The sequence below is a fragment of the Bison bison genome, unplaced genomic scaffold (assembly GCF_000754665.1).
Source record: "Bison bison bison isolate TAMUID 2011002044 unplaced genomic scaffold, Bison_UMD1.0 scf7180017864384, whole genome shotgun sequence".
NCBI lineage: Eukaryota > Metazoa > Chordata > Mammalia > Artiodactyla > Bovidae > Bison > Bison bison.
The window spans coordinates 9506864-9533790 of record NW_011494956.1 but is presented as its reverse complement, the minus strand read 5'-3'; the positions used below and the strand labels follow the sequence as shown (position 1 = coordinate 9533790).

General features: G+C 43.5%; 1 protein-coding gene across 14 annotated transcripts in view; it reads left to right on the top strand.

Moving 5' to 3' along the window:
- The window catches only part of ZBTB38 (zinc finger and BTB domain containing 38), a 143020-nt gene extending 117722 nt beyond the window's left edge, over positions 1-25298 (top strand). For 13 of the 14 annotated variants that reach the window (XM_010858189.1, XM_010858190.1, XM_010858193.1 and 10 more), the window contains one exon: positions 18428-25298. In XM_010858189.1, the coding sequence (XP_010856491.1) occupies positions 18428-22042 (3615 nt within the window). In that variant the 3' untranslated portion in view covers positions 22043-25298. Of the gene's footprint in view, positions 1-5794; positions 9695-18427 lie in introns of those variants that run through there. The other variant, XM_010858197.1, reaches the window with a different exon arrangement.
- The last annotated feature ends 1629 nt before the right edge of the window (positions 25299-26927 follow it).

Sequence of the window (26927 nt, the reverse complement as noted above, 5' to 3'; positions counted from 1 at the left end):
TTCCCTCCCCAACCCTGACCCCTAATAATGGTGAGACTAGCCATCTGGATGTTCTTGGCATTTCTGTATGTGAAGAAGCTGAGCAATAATCTTATTCAGAGCTAAAATGACGGTCGAGAGCAGTGTTGCTCAGCGCCTTTACTAGGCTGAAAAGGGCGACCCGTGGCCCTGAAGAGGCCACTCAAGGGGTAGAAGCTCTCCCTGGTTGTTGTGAACCCAACCTCTTTTTCTCTGCTTATTCTTCATAGTTGGGTTGGTAGAAATATGTGTAATAGGCATGCAGGGCTCCCCCAAATAATAGAATCACAGATTTTGCACCTGTTTACACATAGTTACTGGCTTTATTGATACTATATTATGATACATATACCTGTTCTTTGAAAGTGTTCTTTTAATTACATTACTATACCCATATTAACAGACTTCCCTAACAGGGTCAGATGGTAAAGAATCTGCCTGTAATGCAGGAGACCCAGGTTCTATCCCTAGGTCAGGAAGATCCCCTGGAGAAGAAAATGGCAACCCACTCCAGTATTCTTGCCTGGAGAATTCCATGGACAGAGGAGCCTGGTGGGCTACAGTCCGTGGGGTCACAAAGAGTCGGACAATGTGTTACCCACTAACATGTGTTACCACGACTAACACACAATGTGTTACCCACAGTCCCTTATTTTGCTGAGTATTTATTTTTGTACTTCTTTTTCACAAGTATGTTTTTCTAACTTCTCTTCTTTTGGGGTCAGCCTGACCTGAGTCCCGTAACTCCTGCCTGTCCGGCCCACCAGAATTAAGTTGCCCAGGCTCCTTGGAAGCCCTTAAAGCCAGGGACTCTCCAGGCCACTCATTGCTCCACTTCAGCCCCAGGGAAATCCCCACTTACAAAATGACCCCCTGCTTCCAACACCCTTTCAACCAACAGGCGTTAAATTGGTTGCTATTATCATAATGAGATGAGCTAAAGAAAAGAGTTGCTGGGATTGTTTTGTTTTCTGGAATTTTCATGGAAAATTATCAGAGTGTAAAAGAGCAATAGACTGAGATACTATGGTTTATCTGGATTGTCCCTTCTAATCCTATTAAGAACTAAGTTGCACTATTATATCCATTTTATAGATTAAAAAAAAAAAAAAGCCCAAGTCTTGAGATGCTAATTAACTTGTTTAAATTCATACAGCTACTAAGTAGCAGAACTGGAGTTTGAGCCCAGGAGTGTGTAAGCAGGGGCCCTGCTCTGCCCTCTGAGGACAAAGATAACTCCACAGGAGGAGAAAGGACAGCTTGGGGACCAAGAAAAAGAAAGCTTGGAACAACTGGCTCCTTCTGACAGTTGTCAAAAATTTTAATCAGGGAATTCAGTGATTCAATGGCAGCTTGAACCAAAATCCAGAATCAGCACATAAATGTGCAAAACCCCGGACCAAACCCAGATTTTCAAAAAAAATTTCACTGAATCAGCCACAACCTAATGAATCCATTAAACTGAGACATAAATTAAAAAGACTTTAACATGAAAAATGCAGAGCATCAAAATGTTCTCTAAAATAAATCATAACCAAACTACTGTTATTAGGTTCCTAGTTTAAAGTAAGAGAGAGGAGGTCTTAAGAACTTACCCTTGTAAAAATCCCCTCAGTGTGAGGGCAGAGGAGCAAATGTGGTCTGCCAAGAGACTAAAGAGATAGGACAGATGATGAAGCAGAACACAGGGAAGGCTTTCTTAGAAAATGAAAGAATTTCACCATATAAAACAAGCACGAGGGACTTCCCCTACAGTCCAGTGGGTAGAACTCCATGCTTCCACCACAGGGGGTATGGGTTCAGTCCCTGGTTGGAGAACTTAGATCCCATGTGCCAAATGGCCAAAAAATAAAAATAAAACCAGCACATGACCCAATCAACGACCAGCACCAGACCTTGTTTTTATAGCCAAAAGTTGAGTGACGTTCTGACTTAAAAAGACAAGTGCACACAGAAGAAATGTATAGATTATTTGTCTTAAATACATTATTTTAGTTTCCTTCCTGTCGAGCTTTTACTAATTGCTAAAAAATTGCTAATAGCCTACTTGGATAATTTTTATTTAAGATATGAATGCTTTCTTCCATAGGCTTAGAAGAAGTGCTAACATATGATGCAACTAAAGAAAATCATTTTGATAATACTTGCAACTCAGTTCCCACATATCAGCTAAGGCGCAGATGTAATAACTGCTTTTGGCATTAGGAAGATGATTAGTTGATGAGCCCCTCTAGGGTGGTAAACACCGTGAGGGGGACTGGCGAACTCCCGGCACACAGTGAAATAGAGTATTTGTCCCTATCATTGAGGAATGTCACATTCCCTATATTTGGGGCCTGTGGTCAAGACTTGGTAATACTTGTTCCTACTGACATTTACCACTAATAATAATTAATTGGTAATAGTTATACTAATAATAGCTAATGTTTATTAAGCTTGACTTTGTGCCAGATATTAAGCCAACCACTTCATGGTTACTGTCATTTAATCTTCATTTTAACCTGATAAGATGCTATTATTAGCTCCATTTTGCACATGAAGATGCTGAGGTGCAGAGTAAGAAGCTTGCCCAAGGTCATAGGCAGAACATGATGAGAGCTAAACTTGACATCAGAGTTCAGGCTCTTAGCCACAGTGCTAGACTGGACATGGTCTGCTGTATCCCACATTATCCTTCAGGAGAACCCTGCTTCATGAGTGGACTAATACAGTGTTCTCAGGTCCCTCAGCTGTCTTAGTTCAGTAGCTTTAATCACCCCCTATACAACCCACTCCAGTACTCTTGCCTGGAGAATCCCAGGGATGGCAGAGCCTGGTGGGCTGCCGTCTATGGGGTCGCACAGAGTTGGACACGACTGAAGCGACTTAGCAGGAGCAGCAGCCGTATGCCCCTTCTGTACCCACTTTTTGTGGTAGCCTCTTGTGTTATACTCAATAACTGGAGGGTGGTAGACATTTGATAAATATTACCTTGAAATGGAAATGGACCAAAATGATAATGTTTATTTAATAGTGTCATCTGTTACTTTGATGACTTTTTAAAAATGACATTTTTTTAAATTACTTATTTAGCTGCCCCAGGTCTTAGTTGCGACATGCAGGGTCTTCGATCTTCGTGGCAGCATTTGAACTCTTAGTTGCAGCGTGTGGGATCTAGTTTCCCAAACAGGGATCAAGCCCGGGCCCCCTGCATTGGGAGCACGAGGTCTGAGCCACTGGACCACCAGGGAAGCCCTTGAAGTTTACATTTTTTAAAGAAAATAAAAGTAGAAATTTATGGAAAATTCTGAATTACGTGAAGTGTTCACTTCAGAGCCATTTGATGATCCGTATAGAATCGTTGTGCATATGGGGGATACAGCCCCTTCTGGCAGGGGGATGCAGCCCTCAGCAGGGTACCTGCCTGGGGCCAAGCAAACTGTGGGTGGGCTATGAGCCCCACAAGACCCCCACCCCACAGCATACCACAGGGCATAACCTGTCCCCTTGAAGGTGGTGCCCCCCTCAAATCCAGGCTACCGATTGCTAAGCACCCACATGCTGGTTGGTAGGCTGGGGTCATGAGCATAGGAGCTTTTGATACCAGTAAAGAACTTCTGATACCAGGAAAAGCTAAGCGCTTTGTTTTTTGGTGCTCCAAACCTATAGTGGAGAGTGTAGTTTTTGAGTCATCCTGCTCAGGTTTTAATCCCAGTTTTGCTGCTCACTGACTAAATGACCTTGGTCAAATTACACAGCCTCTCCAAGTCTCAGTTTTCTCATTTTCAAAATAAGGTTGCTGTGAGGCTTCATCAGGACGGTGTATATGGAGTGTGCAGAGCACTGCTGGGCACAGGGATGTGCTTGTGTGGTGTTGGGGGCATAGCACGCAGCTGGCATATTTAGGTGAGCTTCCTCCTGTCCCATGAATGAGTGGGGGATGCTGACACACGTGTGGTGGAATGTCAATGTCACTTTAAAGCAGCTCTCAGGGAGGCTGCCCAGAGGGGCTCCAACACCTACAGGAGACACAGTGACCTGATTCGTCAAAGGGTAGTTAGAAGTCGTGTGCCAGCTTGTGTGCACAACATACCTGGGTAACTTTCAGCAGGATGCCACACTCCCACCTACCCAGATCCTGTTCCCGAAACAGATTCAGTCTCAGCAGTGTCACCTGGCTCCTATTCTTTTTGAGACTCCACAGGTGAGTCCGATGTACAGTTCTGCAGAGAACCACCATTGTAAGCTCACATTATGATGCCTCTTCCGTCTTACCGCTGGTTGCCTGATGGGCAAAGAGGGCTTGTGTATGCCTTTGGGGGTGGGTCACCAATCAGTGTACCAGGAAACACAAGCATCCACAGTTACAGGACCCAGAAGCAGGCCACAGACCCAGCTGTGCTTCACTTAGCCCAGACCCTTCTCCTGATCAGCATTTCATGAGAGGGGGCTGAGTGAGGGAAATGACCTTGGAAGGAACTGAAAGTGGTTACAGAAAGCGGACATCCCTGGAGGTGCTTGCAGGGAGCACAGGTACGGAAATGGAGCCTTGTTAATTACCTGACACTAGGACCTTATGCTGCACCCCCACGTTGATAACTTTAAATTTTTAGCATTTTTTTTTTTTAAGTTAACTTTTAAAAGTTTGTTGCTAGTTCAGTCCAAGCACTCAGGAGACAAAGGCCAAATGCTTAGGGCTTAAAGACAAAAGGACAAAATTCAACTGAGTACATTTTAAAGATCTTACTGGCTTTATTTAGTGATTCATGAGTCAGGCAACATCCAATCTGGCAGACAGAATGGAGCTCCAAAGAGCTACACAAGGTGAGAGGTTATTGGCAGAAGGGAACAGAACAAGGAAATTATACCAGGCAAAAAGGTGGGTTGGTTATTGCAAGGTTCGTTTCCTTATAGGGGGTGACAGGGATTGTCACGCAGACTACCTAACTAATGCTTATCAGTCTATTCCTGATTTAAGCTGATATCTAGTTTAGGATTGCATTGCAGAGAGAGCCAAAACTCTTAAGTAAGTTCCAGTTTGATGACATGAGGCATAGCATAAGCAGCTCCATTTTGGGCCTGTTGTTTTTGTCGTTAACAGAACAAAGCACGTCGTTAGAGCTTGAAGAAATACTCTTTTCCTTTCTCTGAGCCAAAGCAATAACAGTAAGCAGTTTTTTGGTGCTTCAGAGCTGTGTTTCATTGTTTTAGCTTGTGTGAGCCGTAATAACTTCATGGCAGTGCACAGCCCTCGCTTGTCTTATCCAGCTCCAGTTTTAGACCAGCAGAGTTGATTGTGTGTGTGTGTGTTTTGTTTTTCCTTTTACAGTGTCAGACTTGTTGATTTTTTAACGTTCAACCTTTTAGCATCGGTGACAAGTTGTAGGGCAGTTCGTGTTGACCTAACTCTGGATCCAGAAAGCCTGGTTAACAGTGCCAGGTATGGTGGGCTCTAGAAAGTTTATTGTCTGGGTGTTTTTTGTTTTTGCATTTACTTCATAAAAGTTTATCAGCGTGTTATGTGCCAAGTGTGGTGCTGAGAGCTAGGGGAAACTGTGGTAAATAGTGGTAAATAGTTTTCAGCCTTCACAGAATTCATATGCTTGTGGTAAAGCACACATTTATCAAATAATACTTAACTACAACCATAGTGCGTGTGTGCATGCTAAGTCGTTTCAGTCATGTCTGACTCTTGGTGAGCCTGTGGACTGTAGCCCTCCAGGCTCCTCTGTCCATGGGATTCTCCAGGCAAGAGTACGGGAGTGGGTTGCCATGCCCTCCTCCAGGGGATCTTCCCTACCCGGGGATCAAGAACGTGTCTCCTGCGTTGCAGGCAGGTTCTTTACCACTAGCTCCACCTGGGAAGCCTATAACCATAGTATATACTATGCAAGAAGAGTCTGCTGAGGAGTATAGGACAGGTAAACCTGATTGAGGGGTAATGGATTGTTGGATAGAGACCAGGATAGGCTGTTGCCTGGGCTGGAAAGGCATTCTTGGCTTCAGAAGCCACATGCGCAGAGGCCCTGAGGTGGGAAGATCCTCAGCATATTCAATGAACAGAAGGAGGGCTGGGTTGGGTTAGAGTGGCAGGAAATGAGGTCAAATCACAGAGACCTTCTAAGCTTTGGTAAAGATACTGGAATTTGGGTTCAGGGTTCTAAGGAGCCTCCCTAACCGTGTCTCAGATCCATGTTGGCCAGGAGATTGTTTTCACTGTCATGGAAAGGCTCCCTCCCAAAGGCGGCCCCACCCCACAGCTTCCCTTCCCCTAACCCTCCCCTGATGCTTCATCGCCACTGGTCTCATGCTTTATCCCAACTGACAGGTCCCCAGCCTGAGTCTCATGATCCCTGAGATTGTATCATCCACAGGCCTGTAATGAAAGGACAAGTCTAAATACTCAAGTGGGGGATGGGGGGAGGCACATGAAAACTCATCTTCCTGATGGATTCAGTCCACATCCTTGGACTGAGTTGGCAACAAACTTTTAAAATCTATTTTTTTTTTTTAATACTAAAAATCCTAAGTTGGCTACATGTGAGTGTAATGTAAAAGCCTCGGCTGTTTAGTAAATTCTGGGCTGTGGGGCAGATGCTGACTGACTGTGTGTTCAGCTGGCACCTTGAAATTGCCTTGTGTCCCATAACGGTACACCCGGGGAAGCCGTGATAGGTCCCGGGCCTGAGGCTCATCCTCTGGCAACGCACAGGTTGCCCTGGTAACTACCAGCCATGGTCATGGGTCGGCTTGCCTGAGCTCCAGTCCTCGGCTGGTTTTTCAGGGGACCCCTCTGGCACACTCTGCTTCACGTCAGGCAGCATTTTTTAGTGACTTTCGAGTGTGGGGCCCAGGCAGGCTACCCACCGACCAGCCCTAGCTCTTGGAGTCCACCCGGGTCTGTTCCCTGCCTCGGGCTTTTCAGGGGTGAGCCTGCACCACCCGCCTGCAGCTTGGGCTTGGTGCAGAGCCATCTTGTGCTCGGAGATGGCGAGTCAGCTGCTCCGACTTCCCTCCTGCTCTGTGTGATGCGGTAGCCTGCAGGGGGCTGGGTGCTGGGCACATCAGCAATTACCACTCTGCTGTGAGTGAGGCAGTACCCTGGGTTCCGTTTCCACATCTGTACCGTGGGCCTGAGATTAGCAGCTTCCGTGTGGTGAGCACTGACTCTGTTAATGCATTTAACCCTGAGTTGGTGGCAGTGTCTCCATTTTATGTGTCTGCCTCACGGGATTATGAAGGGGATTAAATAGATTAATATGTGAAGTGCTTTACAGCCTGAAATGTATCAGATGAAAGCAGTTTTATTCAAAATTGGTTGGGGAAATTCACATAGATGAACCTTGTAATTCGAAGTATATACAGTGCCTATCCATACATAATGCTGATTTAGGACCGTGTATCTGTTTATAGTACGGATCGTTCATGTAGTATATGAATATTTTGAGGGCCTGCGATGTATCAGGCACTGTTCTAGGTGCCTAAGATACATCAGTGCAGAAAATCAGAGATTTCTGTCCTCATGATGCTTAAATTTCTAGCAGGCAGATGAACAGTCAATAATGAGTAAATTCTGCAGTGTATGGGGATGCTGTGAGTGCTGTGGAAAAGAAAAGCAGAGCAGATAAGTGGGCCCAGGAGTGTGGTGGCTCTTTTCATCAGGGTGAGTCTCTGTGCTTTCAAATAGTTCCCAAGTGCCTACTGTGCCCTGTGGCCTGGAGACACAGCCGTGAACTGGACGGATAAGGTCCTTTCCCTCCTGGAGTTTACTTTCTGGCAGACACAGTGGACAGCGAACAAGCAGGCAAATACTTGTGATAATTGCAGGTTGAAGTATGTAGCATGAAGATGATGTGAGGGCAAGTAGAGGCGGGAGCAAATAGAGAGATGGGGTGGGCCCTCAGAGTTGACATTTGAGCTGGGCCTAAAGCAGGGGTGAGCCAGCCCCCTGGGCAGGACTGGAATTGGGCCAGGAGAGACTGGCAGCAAAGGGAGGACTGAGTGTGAGCACAGAGAGTGGGGCAGAGGGGGTGGGAGTCTGGGAATAGTGGCTGGGACCCATGGACAGTGCAGGGCCTCACAGGCCACAGCGAGGGGTCTTCATTCCACCCTAACATCTGGGGATAGCCACTGAAGGGCTCTAGGCAGGGCCTGACTTGATCTCCTTCGTGCAGTTAAAAGACCACCCTACGCATTGCATGCCTAAGTGGTTCTGTTCAGTCACAGGCGAGCAGGACACAGAACTGGGAGTCAGTTCTCAAGCTGATTCTCACCCGTATTCTTTGAACCCCTGCTGTGTGCTGAGCACTGTGCTTGCTGCTTTTCACGTGTATTACCTGGTTCATTCCTCTCTGCCCAGGTTCTGGTTCATCCAGAAAGAGTCCATGCAAACTGTGATTCATTGTCTTGCAGGAGTCCCCAGAAAGCTGGGGTGCAGGAAGCTAGGGGTGGAGAACAAGGGTGCAATGGCAGGTGGATTTAGATAGTTTTAACACCATGCAGCAGTTGGTCTCTGTCCTTTTTTTAGGATAACCCATCGCAATGAGCAGGAAGTTCATTTTTGCTCAGAAGCCAGAATGTATAATAGTTCTTCCCTCCATCCTCCCTGACAGGTCACAGTCAACTGAAAGGAATGGGGCTATTCAATCAGATAGGCCTTTAAGAAAAAGGTATTTGGCTTCTGAAACCAACTCTAGATTATATGCTCACCCATAAAATGAGAAGTTCCAGGGGATGGGACCCCTGTCCTGGTCATTCTGGTAACTCAGTTCCCACAGCATTCAGACTTTTAAAATTCCTTTTCACATTAGCACCTCTAAATGTCAGTGGAATTTGGTAGGACAAGAAACGGATGCAGCACTTCAGGGCTTTAGAGAGAAGATTCTCCAAGCACATTTGCCAGCTTTCTTAAGCAAGCAGGTGTCCAGGCAAGCTCAATCGTGAGATGAACCCAAAGGCTACCTCCTCTAAACACTGCTGTGTTTCAAAAAGGATAAAAAAAAAAAGAGAAACAAAGGACCTTTTCCCCCTTTCATCTTTCCAAACAAGCAACCTGAAATATTTCACCGGGCACGTTGCGTCACTTGTGAATCTGATAATACTCCTTCTCACAATCCATATGCACGCAACTACAAGTCTGGAGACCAAATGTTTGCCTTTTCAGAACAACATAGTCAAGAAAGGTGGCTCAAGCCAAGCTGCGTCCCTGTTGAGTGGACTCCAGCAGTTTCCTGATATTACCTTTTCCAGCCACCTGAATTTCAGATGAAAAACAGACCTCCCTTGTCATGCTACACTTTCTTGAATCTGATAGCTTAAATGCATGAAAATCTGATAAATGCAGCTCTTCTCTGCTCCTTTTGGGCTGCATTTAGAAGGCAACGTGAGAGGATTTTCCTTTTCTTAGACGTCGCTGAACTCCATAAAGGGCTTCTGTTTTGTAATCTGTTTCCGAGATCTGATGCATGTGTTTCTAAGACCCCGTCACGTGAGGAGGTCTGACGTAGTCACCCAACGTGACTGTGAGAAAAGGCACTGCAAAGATGTGTGTGGGATGGGGACCCAGATCACTGAAGTGGTGTCCTTTGTCAGAACACTTTCTGCGGAGAATGGCAGGTCCACGCAGTAGATTCTGCTTCAGTATGGGTCTTGCGCTGGCCCCAAATAGACTGTGAGTTTGACTTGTGCGTGATTCCAGGTCAGTATCCTAATACAGTGTGTTCTTTTTTTAGTTGGGTTTTATTTCCAAGTGTCTTTTTATAGAAGCATGGCAGTAGAAAGAGGAGAAAGTTGCTCTGTTGATTCAGTTTCATTACTATGTATGTTGGGAATTGAGTGGCCAAGGTGCTGCGAGAAGGCGCCTGGCGTTTTCCTCTGATCAGAAGATACAGAAAAATGGGATTCAGTCTGGCCCTGGAGCGTGGCCTTGAGTGAGTGACTGCAAGTTCTCACTAAGAATGCAGACTGGACAGGATTACTTCACTCTCCATCTGTGATGTCTTAAAGACTTGCTAATAAAAGTACACCAGATTTTATTAACAGGCTCTATAAAGTTACATAATAGTTACACTTGGTTAAACAATTTAAAGAGGTTTTTCAAGATTTTTTGGCGGGGGGGGGGGCGGTTTACATTGGGAGAGTTAAAAATGTTATGGAAACTATCATTTTAAGTTTTTGACTTTTCTGTGCTTTAGTAAAATTGCCTTGTCTACTTGGGGAAGGGAAGATTTAATTAGGCTGGAAATACTAGGAATTAGTTGCTCAGATCATTGCCAAGAATTGTTTTCAAGTTTAAACCCGGAACAGGTATCCAGGATATAATGGAGAGGGGCTGATTTAGTAGATGAATGGATAGACTCCAAGGGCAAACCAAGCCAGCCTTTGAGACTTGAAGGCAAAGATTCAAGCCAGGATAGGTTGTACAAACAATATAGGCAGCAAATCGAGGAGCAGTTTTTACCTGAGTGTAGTGTGAAGGGACTATTGGTCCACCTGGTTTTACAGCCATGCTCACACTCAAGTGATAGGTAGCAGTCACTTCTGGCTTAGAAAATTAAAGACAGCTATAGAGAGTGTGTGTGTATCTGTGTGACCAAGGTGTGTCTGTGTTTCTCTGTGCCTTGGTTTCTCCTGACTCCTGGGTATTTCTGCTTTGTACTTTAGCACCCTTTCATTCACTTTGTCTTACATGTGATTCATTTTATTGAGTAAAATAATTTCTAAGTCATTTATTTAAATATGATTTTGAATATTTTCTTACTGTTTAAAGCAGTGGTTCTCAAACTTTTGATTCCCAGGACCCCATTACATTCTTATAAATCTTTAAGGATCCAAAGAGCTTTTGTTTATCTGAGTTACATTCAAAGTTTTAAAGGAGAATTTAAAAACTATTTGTTAACTTGCAAAAATTGACTACAATAAACCCAATTACATGGTAAAATGATACATTTTTATTTTTAAAGTAACTATTTTCTAAAGCAAAAATTTGTGAGAAGAGTGGTGTTATTTTTTGCAAATATGGTTGACCCTTGAACAACACAGGTGTTAGATACAGCACAGACTCTCCACTGGGTCAAAAATCCACAAAATCTCCCCTCCTCTGTATCCCTTCCTCCAGTTCTGCATCTGTGGATTCAGCCAACTGTGGATCATGTAGCACTGTAGTACATATTTACTGAAAAAAAAATCTGTGTACAAGTGGATCTAATCAGTTCAAACCTGTACTGTTCAAAGGTATACTATATCTTTACTATCTGACTTAATAGAAAGGTAGCTGGATTTTCAAATCTGCTTCTGGATTCAGCTGCAATGTGCTGTTTTAGTTGAACTATATGAAAAAAACCCAGCCTCACACAGCTAGGTAGTTGGAAAAGGGAAGTTTTTTTGGTTTTTGTTTTGTAATAACCTTTTTAGTTAGTTGTGGATATTCTTTGATGCTATACCAGTATCTACCAGTAGGACTTTCTTAAAGGTTAATTGCAACATGGAATTCGTATCAGTGAACTTTGCCCAGTTTGTTACATGTAAATATATGGCTCTCTGTTACACTTTTTAGCTCATGCATGATTTTTTTTGGTAATATGCATTGGTCATTTGGAAAATATTGGTTCACTGAGCCATGTATATCTTCCAAATTCATTACTCAGTATCCAAAAATCACTTCCATTAACGTCACCACCAACATCATCAGAAAAATTATGTATTGAGGAGTGTTGAGCTCATTGTGGTAGATACAAGTTTTCCAAAATTCTGTTTTTTGCTCCAGTCTGATTTTATTATTGGCAACAAAATGGCTGCTTCCTTGAAATGACAGACTCACTTATTTCATTTTTAAGAAAATATTTGCCCAAGTACCCGTATCTGAATAGCCATGGTTTATCTTACTGTAATTTTTTTCAAGTAAAAATGATGTTCCATGAAAAAAAAAATTGGTAAGTTTGACTCAGAGCTCTAGGAAACACCAGATGCTTTTTCTCAAGGTAGTCATCATTTTTCCTTATGCATTCAGAAGTGTTTTATGTGTCCTTCTGAGGATCCAGATTTAATAAAATGATAATTACTCCTTAATCCAGCTGTTACTGGCTTGATATGTGATAAGGCTGTAGAAGTTTTCCCCATCTTTGGTTTTGTACCATTAGTGCACATGTTCACACAGTAAAAAAGACACATGACATCTTAGTGTGGTTATGAAAATAGTTTTGACCTTAAGAACTTGCTGAAAGGGTCTTGGGAGAATCAGAGATCCATGAAACATACTTTGAGAACCCTCAGGGTTATAAGGAAACTAGGAAAGAAAAAAAGGAACAGGAATTTATTTTTATTTTCCTAGTAATTTTGCTTTCCCTCGAGTAGAATTTGAGTTCACCCAGGTCTCATTTTTAAAGCTTTAAGTAAGGTAGCTTTCTAAGTACAATACGTCATTTAAGCCATTTGCTGCTCGGGGCCTGAGGAGCCAATGTCTCTCTGCTCACTTACTGTCAGAATTAACAATGTATTGGTACCAAGACTGTCCCTAAACTCAAGGAGCAAATAGGAAGGATAGAAATGTGTACAAATGCACAATATTGCATGCGACAATAAAGGTTGGAACCCCAGACTGGAAATTCATGAGGAAGGAGGCTGACCGAAGGAGATGTCACCTGAGATGAGTAAATTACAGGAATTGCCAGGCAGAGGAGCTAGGGGTGAGGACAGAAGAGCCTCAGGAGGAAATGCGGTTTTTCTTCTAAAGCTTCATACAGGCAGAACGTAGAAATCAGAATTTCTGAGTTATGAGAAGAGGACTCGTGTAGGGAGTGCGTGAGTTGTGTGTGTTGTGTGTATGCTGGAGTGGAGTTGAGGAGCCTGGCAGAGGGGAGGGGCCTTCTGCTTTGTCCCTTAATCCGCTGCTGTACTGTTTGCATATTTTACCATCAGCATAGATTTTTTTTTTTTTTTACTTTTTTAATACTAGTTAACTCTGAAAGTAAGTGAAGAAGTCATTTTAGGTGGGGTGGGATGAATTGGGAGATTAGAATTAATATATTTACACTATTGATGTTATGTATATATAATATATAGATAACTGATAAGAACCTACTGTACAGCCCAGAGAACTCAATTCGGTGCTCTGTGGTGACCTAAAGAGGAAGGAAATCCAACAAAGAGGGGATAAATGTAAACATACAGTGGATTAACTTTGCTGAATAGTAGAAACTAACACAACATTGTAAAGCAACTATACTCCAATAAAAATTAATTTGAAAAAAGAAAAGTCATTTTAATCATCAAAAGCATCTTCAGTGCCCATCCTTACATAATATGAATGTATTATATAAGATTGGAATAATGCAGGAGACAAAGGCAGCAGCAGATTCTGCATATGCTAATTAAGTAGAATTTCCCAATGGCCCTGGTATGAAGTATAATTATAAAGTATGTTTATCATATATTTATAAAATTCTTCAAAGCATTTAAAATACTTATGAAGTATACTTTATCTCAATATACACATGTAATTATAATGTAGAATTTTATATTTAGTTTATATAGATATGTATATTTTTGTGTATATATAAATACAGGATGACCCTGCATCCTCATTTCCCAGGATATAGTCCCAATGTATACCTGTTTATCTGGCATAGTTATTAGTTGTATCCCCTTTTCTCTCTCAAGTGTCTTGTTGTTTTAGATGCTGAATTATACGTTCACGATATTTGTTGTGCTTATAAAATCTGTTTCCACTAGCACATGTTCATATGTTTATATAATCATAGATCTATTGGTACATGCATGTGGATATATACATACATGTATTTGTGTGTTTAGAAGGTGTATGTTAAAAGCTTTACAGCTAAAAAACAAACTCAGGAAAATAGTAACATAAATCAGATGATCACAGTTATCTAATTACAGATTGATTTATTGTTTTAAAATACTGGCTCACCAAAAATTTTGTAACAATAACATTTTTCATGCTTATTTATTCCATCTTGGTGATACTACTGAAAATAATAGATATATTATACAAAACTTGCTTTTTAGTATATGTTTCAGAATATTACATATAAACTTAATCTCACCTGCTTTCCAGCTTCTATTTCTTTTTCTGAAGTGTGTTGTGGGCTTTCCATTAGCAAGAACTCCTAAGACTTCTGTTTTTACTTACTCTCAATGAAGAAAAATAGCAGAGGAGATCACTTTTTTTTTTTTAAGTCAAAGAATACTATTTTTGGTGGGAATGACTGCCTCCCCCCTGAACTCATTTAAGTCTGAATTCTAACTTTAGGGATATCCTTAAAGTAAGGATGACTGTTCAAAACTCCGGGTCCAATGTGATTTTACTTCATGTTCTCGTCAGTGGCGCAAACCAAACTGGCCAACGGGGCCGGGCTGGGCTTGGTGCTGAGAGAAGCCGCTGGGCAGTGAGCGCCGGGAAAGGCAGCACGTGCCTGCAGCTGCCCGGTTGCCAGGCGGGCAGCAGCCCCACTGTTGTCCAGTCTTCCTGTTTCTCAAGAGAAGACACATTGATTTTTATGTTAAATCTTACTGTTCTTTGACATCAACTTTTTTTTTTCCAAAACCATGGTCCAAATGCTACCTGTATCAAACACCACTGGTAGGGACCAGCTGTGTTTGAGGGCCACAGTGGGTCCCCTCTGGTCTTCAGACTTCAAACTCAGTTGCACGTCAGACATGTAGAATATGACTTGAAATTGCATCTTTGACAACTGTCACTGCCTTTTCACCTTGCATTTATGGATTTGGATGCTTTGTTCCAAACTGTGACATGGGCTCCTTGATTACAAGCTTCTTGAGGGCATGAAACTCAGCTGTGCCTCGTTCTGACTGAACTTCGTGTTCCTCAGCTTTGTCCACTTCAGCAGGCAGAGCTGAAGTCAGTGTCACCTCTCCCGGAAAGGGGGTTTGGTGAGACTGTCCTGCCTTCCCTCACCCCCATCCCGGGGCCACTCCCCGCTACTCTTTGTCCCAGCACTCCTGATCCTGCATCTTCACTGAGAATCTTGGCTTTACAGCATTGTGTGAACCCGTCTTACCTTCCCTGCTATACTGCAGACCTTTGGGGGCAGAATTTTTGTTTCTGTTACAGTGCTGGATTTTAGTGTCAGCCCCCAGACCTGGTTATGGCTGATGGATAAAAACCACGTGAATATCCTCTGAGACAAGATTTTTCAGTGTTTACTTGTGTGCCTTTCAAATTTGTTATCACAGGGACAAATAGAATGTTCCTTATTTGCTAAATAAGGTACAAAAATATATATAGGTTCCAGGGTCTCACCTCAGCTATTCCAAACAAGAATCTCTGCGAGGGGACTCTGTAAATGCTGTACTATATTAAAGCTTCCCAGGTGATTCAGATACATAGCCAGGTTCGAGAACTTCTGTCCCACAGCATAAAGTAGGTATTCAGTAAATCTCTGTTCCAAGGAGAAATGAACTCTTGTCTTCCTATAGCACTTAGCCAATATTCAAGAAATAATGGTCAAGAGAATTAAATTCTGAATTCACATACTAACTCTCCCCATCTCACCTTTTTAGGTGGGGCTGAGGCCATCTACTCCTTCCCAGGCTCTCACACTGTCTGGGGTGGATGGATTAATTCTTACCTGGGCCAGAGGATGGCCTGACTAGCTGGTTTGCAACCAGCTGGCCTCCCTCTAATCCTGTCCATGTGCTGAAGCCTCAGTGATCCTGAGTGATTTGACTCAAATCTAATGATAACTTTTAATGATAACTAGTACTTGCAATATAAAACTTGCTGTGGGGAGTCCACTAGAGCCTGTTATGATCTGGTCTGACCTTTTCAAGCTTCCCAGGTGGTGCTAGTGGTAAAGAATCCACCTGCCAACGCATGAGACACGGGGTTTGAGTCCTGGGTCGGGAAGATCCCCTGGAGGAGGAAATAGCAACCGACTCCAGTATTCTTGCCTGAAAAATCCAATGGACAGAGGAGGCTGGTGGTCCACAATCCATAGGGCCGAAAAGAGTCAGACATGACCGAGCGACTGAGCACACACGACCCTTCCAAACAGGAGAAGATATGAGAAGGGAGAGAAAGTAGATCCCCCAGGGGCCCAAAACAGAGACCTCACGGAAGACCAAAGAGGCACCTGCCAAGTAGGTAGGTCACTGATCTGTGTAAGCCAGTGAAGGATAGACTCTGGCAATCCATTCAGGGTGACCCTTTCTCTCTTTAGGGGTACAGAGGGGGCCATAAAGATTCCTTTTTATTTAATTTTATTTAAAGATATAATCCCCCACATCCCTGGAAAAGATTCATGGAAGGTTACAGGTAAAGGCAGGTGAAACAAGAGTAGAAGAGCTATCACTAAATAAAGTGAGACAGTGGTCACACCAGAAACCCAGGCTCACAGCAGTGGCTACAACAGTCGACCGTAAACCTTAGCTCTAAGCTTCCTCGTTTCGAGAATTAAAAAAGAAACGTGGTGAGTGCATTGTTCTCATTATCTGGTTAATGAAAAATTTGTTAGTAGAAATGCACTTTTTCCAGTGGCTGAATGAGATAAAAGAAGTTATCAAGTGGATTCTTGTATAAAGGACACTAAATAACATAATGGGCACAGCTCATAATTGCTTTACAAAAAGGTAGAGAGAGAGGCTTTAATGTGGCCATCTGGTCTTTCCAACTGAATGAATGCCATGAGCTAAACGTTTTATTCCGGTGCTAGGAAGACACGGCCACTGGGAGTTAAAGAGCGGCAAGCTGTATGGGCTTTCTGGACATCACTTGATCAGAGAGAGAGAGACTTGATGAACAGCAGCTGGGTAGTATGTCTTTTAGACCAGAGCAGGTATTTTGGCCAGGGCACTGCAGTTTAAGTGCAGGAGTGATCTCTTAGCATATAGTGAAATTAGTTTGCTGAGTTGCTGTTAGCATTTTTTAAGTAAAAGATAATAGAACAGGACAGACAGCATCACACCTCTCAAGGGTAAGTTTTCGCTTCACTTTTGTCTCGAGTCCCTGTGCACCGTGTATTTTTTACTGTAGCTAACCATGAAAGCTGGTGCTTTGGACTGTCCCTCACTAGAACAGTAGTGGGTAGGCTCTGGCCAACCCAGGCTCATTATAGAACATAGAGAATAATATGACCTGAGTACAACAGGAGCGGGATCCTCAGACCAGAGCAAGAGCCATCGTGCCTTTAAATTGTGCTTATTTAAGAACCTGTGACTAGACAGTATTATAAACTCAGAAACATACTTCTCTGGTTTTGTGTTTTGTTTCCATTTTGTTTGCCTTTAGTACCTCACAGAGTTATTTTTGAACACCCCAGTCTACTATGGCTATGATAAAAGGGAAATCAGAGGAATGAGATGGGTCCCCATACAGGCCAGTAGTGCAGAGGGTGGGGGGCCCCTGGTGGTCAGACTCAGTCATGCAGACCAAGACTTTCCACTGAGAGACCTTTCAGAGCCACAGATGAGGAATGATTCCTCCAGTTCTTGCTTCTTCCCTGAGCAGCCAATAACTTTAGTTACAGATACTGCTTGCTTCAGCTTCTCCAGTGGCTCAGCAGTAAAGCCTCCACCTGCAATGCAGGAGACCCTGGGTGCGGAAGATTCTCTGGAGCAGAAAAGGGCAACCCACTCCAGTATTCTTGCATGGGAAATCCTATGGACAGAGGAACAAGGCAGGCTACAGTCCTTGGGGTCACTAAGAGTCAGACATGACTGAGGGCATGCGCGCGTGCACGCACACACACACACACACACACACTGCTTAGTTAAGGAAAACTTAAATAATTTTCTTGCTTCATGAACTAAGGTGAAAGTGAAAGTCACTCAGTCGTGTCCAATTCTTTGCGACCCCATGGACTATACAGCCTATGGAATTCTCCAGGCCAGAATACTGGAGTGGGTAGCCTTTTCCTTCTCCAGGGGATCTTCCCAACCCAGGAATCGAACCAAGGTCTCCTGCATTGCTGGCTATGTTTGGATCAAATCATTAGGGTGGATCATCAGAAATAGACAGCAGTCTTGTGATGGGACCATGACATTGCCTGATTCTAAGAATTGAACACAGCAGCTCTGAGTGATGATGAGACCCTTAACATTTATCAGGGAACCTTACCCTGCCCCCCCACACACACACCAAATTTGGACATGTATATGTAGCCTACAACTTTGGAGAAAGTCAGAGAAAAAGTTCTGGGAGGATTTCCAACTATAACAACTGTGAGCAATGGTATGAGAAACAGGCTGGGGCAAGATAAAGATTAAGCTTCTAAGGTTGACTCCAAGTCTTTGGAGCAACAACGAAATGAGATTAAAAAGAAACAAAGACTACAAAACTCTGTATTTTCATACATAAAGTAAGATTTTCAAAGAAATAAAAAATAGCCTATACACCAAAGAGCTCCTCATGGAAGAACCTTTATCTCTGACCACTTCTCTCTTCTTCTTTTAGATGACAGTCATGTCCCTTTCCAGGGACCTCAAGGACAACTTACACAGCGACACAGTGCTCTCCATCTTAAACGAGCAGCGCATTCGGGGCATTTTGTGTGATGTCACTATCATTGTGGAAGACACCAAGTTTAAAGCCCACAGCAATGTCCTGGCTGCTTCAAGCCTTTATTTCAAAAACATCTTTTGGAGCCATACCATCTGTATTTCCAGCCACGTCCTGGAGCTGGATGATCTCAAAGCTGAAGTGTTTACAGAAATCCTCAATTATATCTACAGCTCCACAGTCGTCGTCAAGAGACAGGAAACTGTCACTGATCTCGCAGCTGCTGGGAAAAAGCTGGGAATATCCTTCTTGGAAGATCTTACTGATCGCAACTTCTCCAATTCCCCGGGTCCCTATGTATTTTGCATTACTGAGAAGGGAGTGGTTAAGGAAGAAAAAAATGAAAAAAGGCATGAAGAACCAGCCATCACTAATGGGCCAAGGATCACAAATGCATTTTCCATCATCGAAACAGAAAACAGTAATAACATGTTCTCCCCACTGGACTTGAGAGCAAGTTTCAAAAAGGTCTCCGACTCCATGAGGAACACCAGCCTCTGCCTGGAGAGGACTGACGTCTGCCACGAGGTGGAGCCCGTGCGCACCCTCGCCGAGCACTCCTACGCCGTGTCTGCCGTGTCTTCCGTGGCTGAGGCTTACAGAAGTCAGCCTGCCCGGGAACAGGACAGCAGCTCACCTGCGAAAACAGGGAAGGAGAACTCTGAAGCTGTTGCAGCAAAACCGAAAACATGCCGAAAGCCAAAGACACTCTCCGTACCCCAGGAATCAGATTCCGCTCCAGAAAATATACCACCCCCTCCAGCAAGCAACTTGGAGGTGCGTCAAGAAGAAAGTCCGCAGCCAGCTGCAGTTCTTTCCCTTTCAAAATCTCCCAGCCACAACGAAGGAGAGGTCCAATTTCCCAGGGCGGAGGGAAATAAATCCTCTGATGTCCCTGGGCCGCCAGCCGCCGAGGTGCCGCCTCTCGTTTACAACTGCAGCTGTTGTTCCAAATCTTTCGAGAGCAGCACTTTGCTCAGCGCCCACATGCAGCTTCACAAGCCGACCCAGGAGCCCTTGGTGTGCAAGCACTGCAACAAGCAGTTCAGCACCCTCAACAGGCTGGATCGGCATGAGCAGATCTGCATGAGGTCCAGCCACATGCCCGTTCCTGGAGGGAATCAGCGCTTCTTAGAAAACTATCCCACCATCGGGCAGAATGGAAGTTCATTCACAGGTCCAGAACCTTTATTAGCTGAGAATAGGATTGGTGACTTTTCCAGTCCCGGGAGTACGCTGCCAGAAACAGAACACATAGTTAAATTTGTTAATGGGCAAATGCTCTACAGCTGCGTGGTGTGCAAACGCAGTTATGTGACTTTATCCAGCCTCCGAAGACATGCAAATGTTCACTCCTGGAGGAGAACATATCCTTGCCATTACTGCAACAAAGTGTTTGCCTTGGCTGAGTACAGGACAAGACACGAGATTTGGCACACAGGGGAAAGGCGGTATCAGTGCATTTTCTGCCTGGAGACATTCATGACCTACTATATACTCAAAAACCACCAGAAGTCTTTCCATGCCATCGATCACAGACTTTCCATCAGTAAAAAAACAGCAAATGGAGGCTTGAAGCCTAGTGTCTATCCATATAAACTTTACAGGCTCCTGCCCATGAAATGCAAGAGGGCTCCTTACAAGAGCTACCGACATTCTTCCTATGAAAATGCTCGAGAAAACAGTCAGCTAAATGAGCCTGCACCTGGTCCCTATGTTATTCAGAATCCACACAGCTCTGAATTACCTACTCTGAATTTCCAGGACAGTGGAAACACCTTGACCAACAGTCCAGCCATCCCATTGGAAACACCAGCACGTCAGGACGTGCCCACTTCGGCCAGTATACAAAATGCAGAAGGTACCAAATGGGGTGAGAGGGGAGAGTTAAAAGTGGATCTGGACAATAACTTTTATTCCACAGAGGTGTCGGTTTCTTCCACTGAAAACGCTGTCAGTTCGGACCCCCGAGCAGGGGATGTGCCAGTTTTGGCTGTGAGTAATGGCAGTGAGAACTCCACCTCTGTGATCAGCTACAGCGGCTCAGCCCCCTCGGTGATCGTGCACAGCAGCCAGTTTTCATCGGTGATAATGCACAGCAATGCCATTGCTGCCATGACCAGCCGCAACCCCAGAGGAGCTCCTTCAGACCAGACTGTCAGTCAGACCCCAAAAGAGGACGGCAAGCCCGCCGAGCCAGACAAAGTTGGGAGGGCCGTCAGCAGACCCAAGAGCATGAAGGAGAAAAAGAAAGCCGGCCCGTGTAGCAGGGGAGAAGTACCAGAGGAGTCCAAATTCACTGCTGATCCTGGAGGCTCACTGGGCAAAACTACAAATACCATTAAAGAAACGAGTAAAATTGAAACCTACATCGCAAAGCCCGCTCTCCCTGGAACCTCCACAAACAGCAACGTCGCACCCCTTTGTCAAATAACGGTGAAAATCGGAAATGAAGCCATTGTGAAGAGGCACATCCTCGGCTCTAAACTGTTCTATAAGAGAGGGCGGAGACCCAAGTATCAAACGCCGGAGGAGACACTGCCCCAGGAGAGCGACCAGGAAGCCAACGGGGACAACCCTCTCGGGCTCTGCCAGTCCGAGTGCATGGAGATGAGCGAGATGTTTGACGATGCCAGTGACCAGGATTCCACGGACAAACCGTGGCGCCCGTACTACAACTACAAACCCAAGAAGAAATCCAGACAGTTGAGAAAAATGAGGAAGGCCAACTGGAGGAAGGAGCATGAAAACAGGAGCCCGAGCAGTAAGTGTAGATACCCGGCCGACCTGGACTGTGCGGTGGTGGGCAAGGCTCCTCAGGAGAAGGCCTTCGAGGAAGAGGAAAACAAAGAGATGCCTAAGCTGCAGTGTGAACTCTGCGACGACGGAGACAAAGCCTCAGGGGCCGGGAGCCAAGGGAGGCCCCACCGGCATCTCACGGCCCGGCCTTACGCATGCGAGCTCTGTGCCAAGCAGTTTCAGAGCCCCTCCACCCTCAAAATGCACATGCGGTGCCACACGGGAGAGAAGCCATACCAGTGCAAGACCTGCGGCCGGTGCTTCTCCGTGCACGGCAACCTCCAGAAGCATGAGCGCATCCACCTGGGCGTGAAGGAGTTCGTCTGTCAGTACTGCAACAAGGCCTTCACTTTGAACGAGACCCTCAAAATCCACGAAAGGATCCACACGGGAGAAAAACGATACCACTGTCAGTTCTGCTTTCAGAGTTTTTTGTATCTGTCCACGAAAAGGAATCATGAGCAGAGGCATATCAGGGAGCATAACGGGAAGGGCTATGCCTGCTTCCAGTGCCCCAAAATTTGCAAAACAGCTGCTGCTCTGGGAATGCACCAGAAGAAACACTTGTTCAAAAGCCCCAGTCAGCAGGAGAAAACGGAAGGTGACATGGGCCACGAAAACTCCAGTCCCCTGGAGAATCCACATTTCATTGATTCGGAAGGTACTGAGCAAAAGGATAATGTACAAACCGTTGTTGATAATGTCCTTTGAATGGAGATCCTTAGGGGAAAAAAAACCTTTGAGAATACAAGTTGGTGGGGTTTTTTTTGTTTTTTTTTTTTTTAGTTAGATGTTTCTTTTGTTTCTGTTTAGTTTTGTTCACTTAACAGCTATGAAGGAGTGAAATGTAACAAAGAAAATCTCATTTGTTCAAATTCCAGAAGAAGGATCCTAATATCCTCTCTGGGTTTTAGCATTAACCTCATGAGAAGTACACAAAAACAAAGTAGCCGAATCTTCCAGTATCCCAAGTGTCTTGTGAAAGTTTATGAAGTTCTAAGTTGTGATATTTTTGCCAGTGGGAGAAAAAAAGAGTTTAATTTTAGTGTAATTTAAAATTTTCTGGTGAGTGCTCAGAGGAGCTGGCTGCTGAACTGTCTTTAGTAACTGGAGATATAAGGGTCAGATATCATGAAAATGTCACCTTCATAAATATGTTAAAAGGTAAATGAGCTATGACAGTCATTATTCTCATCCAGCTTCTGCACTATTAAAAATTGTTTAAATTAATGGGTACATATGAAATAATAGTATAGCTGAAAATACTTGTGAAATGAGTAACCCAAGTAGGACATTCATACGTTATCTAGAACTACTTTTCTGCAACACAAACCTTGTAAAATACAGATATAAAGCACTATAACTTTTAACTGTCCATGTCCCCTGTAGCGAATTATAATGATGAGCAATAGATCTGCAAATAATGAGAACTGATGTAAAAATCAGTAGGAAGCATTTTGAGTATGACTTCAGAGCATGTGTATGCTTTTAGATGGAATGCTGTTCTCTTGAAGTTATGGCTGAGCTGTTACTAGAACCGGTCTTCTCAAGTCCCAAAAAACATAGGTCATGCCTTATCCACGGGGGAGAACCTTCCCAGAAGTTACTTGTGATTACCTGTGCTGTGCTGTGTATTACTTTCTAGTGGCTTCACTTCAGAAAATGAAAAAAGGTCAAATTCTTCTGAAACTCCCTGAAGTCTTCCATCCATCACAAGGCCATGGACGTGGAGGTCTTTCCAGATAGATTTAACTATTCTCAAGGGTTCAAGTAAAACCTAGCATCTCCTGTATCACTGAAGGAGTGTCTTGGAAATTAAGTGCAAGGCACACGTGTGGTGGTGAATTCCCAGGCACTTGAAAGCGACAGAAAGCCTAATCCCTACAATTGTCAGCCTTCTTGGAAATCATGCAGCCCACAAGCATATACTATTTAAAAAATAAATAAAGGACAACAGAAACACACACACCCCTGCCCCACCCAATAATGACTTGAGTGGGTAGGAAGTGATGACCTTCCTTGCCTCAAATGGAGCTTTGTCTTTGGAGGGTGGGGAGATAGAATGTGAAGTGACGAGGTTCCATGACTTACATGCTTCAAAAATATATAGAATATATTCACAAGTCAGATGCCTTGTCTTCATGTTTGCAGACAACTGAGACCCTGGTTCAATTCCTGGGTCAGGAAGATTTGCTGGAGAAGGGATAGGCTACCCACTCCAGTATTCTTGGGCTTCCCTTGTAGCTCAGCTGGTAAAGAATCCACCTGCAATGCAGGAGACTTGGGTTCAGTCCCTGGGTTGGGAAGATCCCCTGGAGAAGGGAAAGGCTCCCCACTCCAGTGTTCTGGCCTGGAGAGTTCCATGGGCTGTATAGTCCATGGGGTTGCAGAGTCGGACACGACTGAGCCACTTTCAGCCCCCTTGCTAAAAACCCATTTCTGTGTTTAATGTTCTTATTCTTTGACCCACACCATCAACACTGCCCTCAAAGTCTAACCCCCCTATAGAATATTCCGTCACGTGGACTAGGTTCCTGGGAAGCTGGAAATCACGATTCTTTAACTTTTTAAACTGCCAGAATAGGAGGGAGAGAGAAAACATTCTTACCCATTTGATACCAGAACACCAGTATGAGCAGAATCTGGAACCCAGTTCAAGGATGACCTGCAGCCATTCGTGTTCACAGGATTTGACAGCTGGAAACCCAAGGTTACTAGATTACCATTGTGAAGAAATGGCTTGAAGGACTCCGGGTTCTCTCTTCAAGTGTTGTGATGTCTCCACAAAGAAGACTTCATATGGATTGGGGTGGACCAGAAAGCATCTCAACACCCAGAAAAGGACATAATCAAAGCTGATCTTTTTATACTGTAGTACTTTGTTGTTAAATAACCCCAATATTGTATTTGCATTTATCTTTTGTTCATCTACTTTCACTTACAAACAGTATTATGTAATAGAGGAAAATGGAAAAATGCAGATGAGTTCAACTTTATTTTATACATTGTATATATGTACACTTGAACCATTCATTTGGGTTTTGTTAAAGAGATAGTCACAAAGGGCTTATGCAAATCATTTTGAATTGATAATTAGAAAACTGAATAAGCAATCCTGTGATCTACCAATTTGTTTTATTTCAGTCAGGATTATGAATCAAGAATTACTGTGTATTTCAGTCATTTTGATTTGAAGTAACTCTAAATATAAAATGATTACATGTAACGATGTCTCCCAGCCCTTCCATGTGGATATTTTTTAAGTGGACTTGTATGCTAATAATTCTAGACCAAAGTAAATATGGCAGAATATTTATACATGAAAAAATAATTTTGCAAATATTTTCTATAATTGTATTATTCGTTTAAAATGTTGATAGCTTGTGTTAGTTTCAGGGAGGGGTGTATATTTTGATAAAAAATACTTGACTTTGTAATTCTGTATATTCTATACAATTTATAGCAGAGCCGTTTTAAGACAGCCTTGTCACACTTTTTGTTAATTGTGAAAATTTTATTCGAAGTGATGTTTATGCATTGAGTACATAACGACCAACTAGAGTTAAAGTAAGTGTGAACAGTGAAACATACTGTATGCTGTACAAGATATATTGTAATTTGCTGTTTTAGCATCTGTATTTTGGTTAGAAGATATTATTAAATGCAGATGTTAAGGGTTGGAAAAGTCTAATTTTATTTTTAGAACTAATGGATATAAATTTGTTTTTGCTTGATTAAAATAGCTCATTCTTATGTTGTCTCTTTTTAAACATTTTAGTGTTAATTCTTTTGTGTAGCCAAGCAGCAATTTCATTTGTATGAGTCACAGCGTTGTTTCACATATGATTCATTCAGTATATTTCTGTTTCCTCACTTGTTTACATTCCATGGTACCTGCTTACATGCTTAGGACTCAAATGGAATATGACATTAAAAAAAAGCAGAATAAAAGAGACTGAAATCTTGTTATCATTTAGTGCTTTGGATAGGCCTGCTATTATGGTAAACCTGAGTGTTGGAAGTATTCTGCTCCAGTCATCCACAGAAAACAGGTTTCACGTATTAACTCCCAGGTATTTGGCAACGTTCTTGCCACGGTCTATCTCATTCAGTCCTTTCCCAACGACCCTAGGCAATAGACTTCTTTATCTGCATTTTATAAGTGACTTTGAGAAGATCCCACAGCCAGCCAGCCAGGATCCCAACCCTTGGCCGCCTGACTCCAAAGCCCAGGCTTTTGTTCCTTCTCTGCATCTTAGAGGGAAATGCTCAATGTAAACTGAACAGGGAGAGGAAGAGACCTGACCAAGTCGTGCAGCTTGTGGTGGTAGCTGTCACATTCTCAGCTGTAAGGAGGCCGTAGTAGGGTTGGCTCCCCGGACTCTGATTTTCTTACTGAGGCCTCAATACTTTGGGCGTTTGGTCAACTCTTGTATTTGAGGATATTGCTCTATGAAGTCAGTTGGTAAAAGTTTGTAAACTTTTTTTAATGTGGAGTGAAATTATGATTTAATGCTGTTGTAAACTAGCCATTTTTCACATAAAGAAAAAAATCTGTCCTGTCATCACAGATCATACTCCTGACCTTAGCTGCTGTTGCTGCTGCTGCTAAGTCGCTTCAGTCGTGTCCGACTCTGTGCAACACCATAGATGGCAACCCACCAGACTCCCCTGTCCCTGGGATTCTCCAGGGAAGAACACTGGAGTGGGTTGCCATTTCCTTCTCCAATGCATGCAAGTGAAAAAGGAAAGTGAAGTCGCTCAGTCGTGTCCGACTCCTAGAGACCCTACGGACTGCAGCCTACCAGGCTCCTCTGTCCATGGGATTTTCCAGGCAGGAGTACTGGAGCGGGTTGCCATTGCCTTCTCCGTCAACCTTAGCTACTTGTCTGCAAATACAGGCAATTAGTCACAATGGGTAATGTGACAGGAGAGCCAGAGGCTCAGGCAATATAACCCATCAGCAGCACAGGGAAAACAGCTCAAGTGTCCAGCCCTGATTGCTGGTCCACAGCATCAGTTTTGTATTTGAAGGGCAACCCAAACCAAATTCTCCAAAAATTCTATAACTACTGTCTGCTAAAAGGAACTTAATTTTATCTATCAAAACAGAAGAATTAATATTGAAAGCATTTGTAACCGTTGAGAAACTAGATTAAAACCATAAAAACAAATCACACAAAGCAGTCCTGTTTGTACATATCCTTTTTAAGATTTTTCTTGATGTGTACCATTTTTTTAAAATCTTTATCGAATTTGTTACAGTATTGCTTCTGTTTTATGTTTTGGGTAGTTTTTTTTGTTTGTTTGTTTTTGCATTGAGGCATGTGAGATCTTAGCTCCCCGACCAGGGATTGAACTCACATGCCCTGCTTTGCAAGGTGAAGTCTTACCACTGGACTGCTAAGGAAGCCCCTGTACATATCCTTTTAATGACTTCAGGGCTTTTTATCCTTATTGCTCACTTTCCTCTTTCTTACCTCCGATTGATTGATTTTACTCCACTCCCTGTTTCCATCTATTCCTCTTTGTGGGGACAATAGTTCTTCCCATTTCAAGCTCTTTTATCTGAAAACTCCTCAACTCACACCCGCAT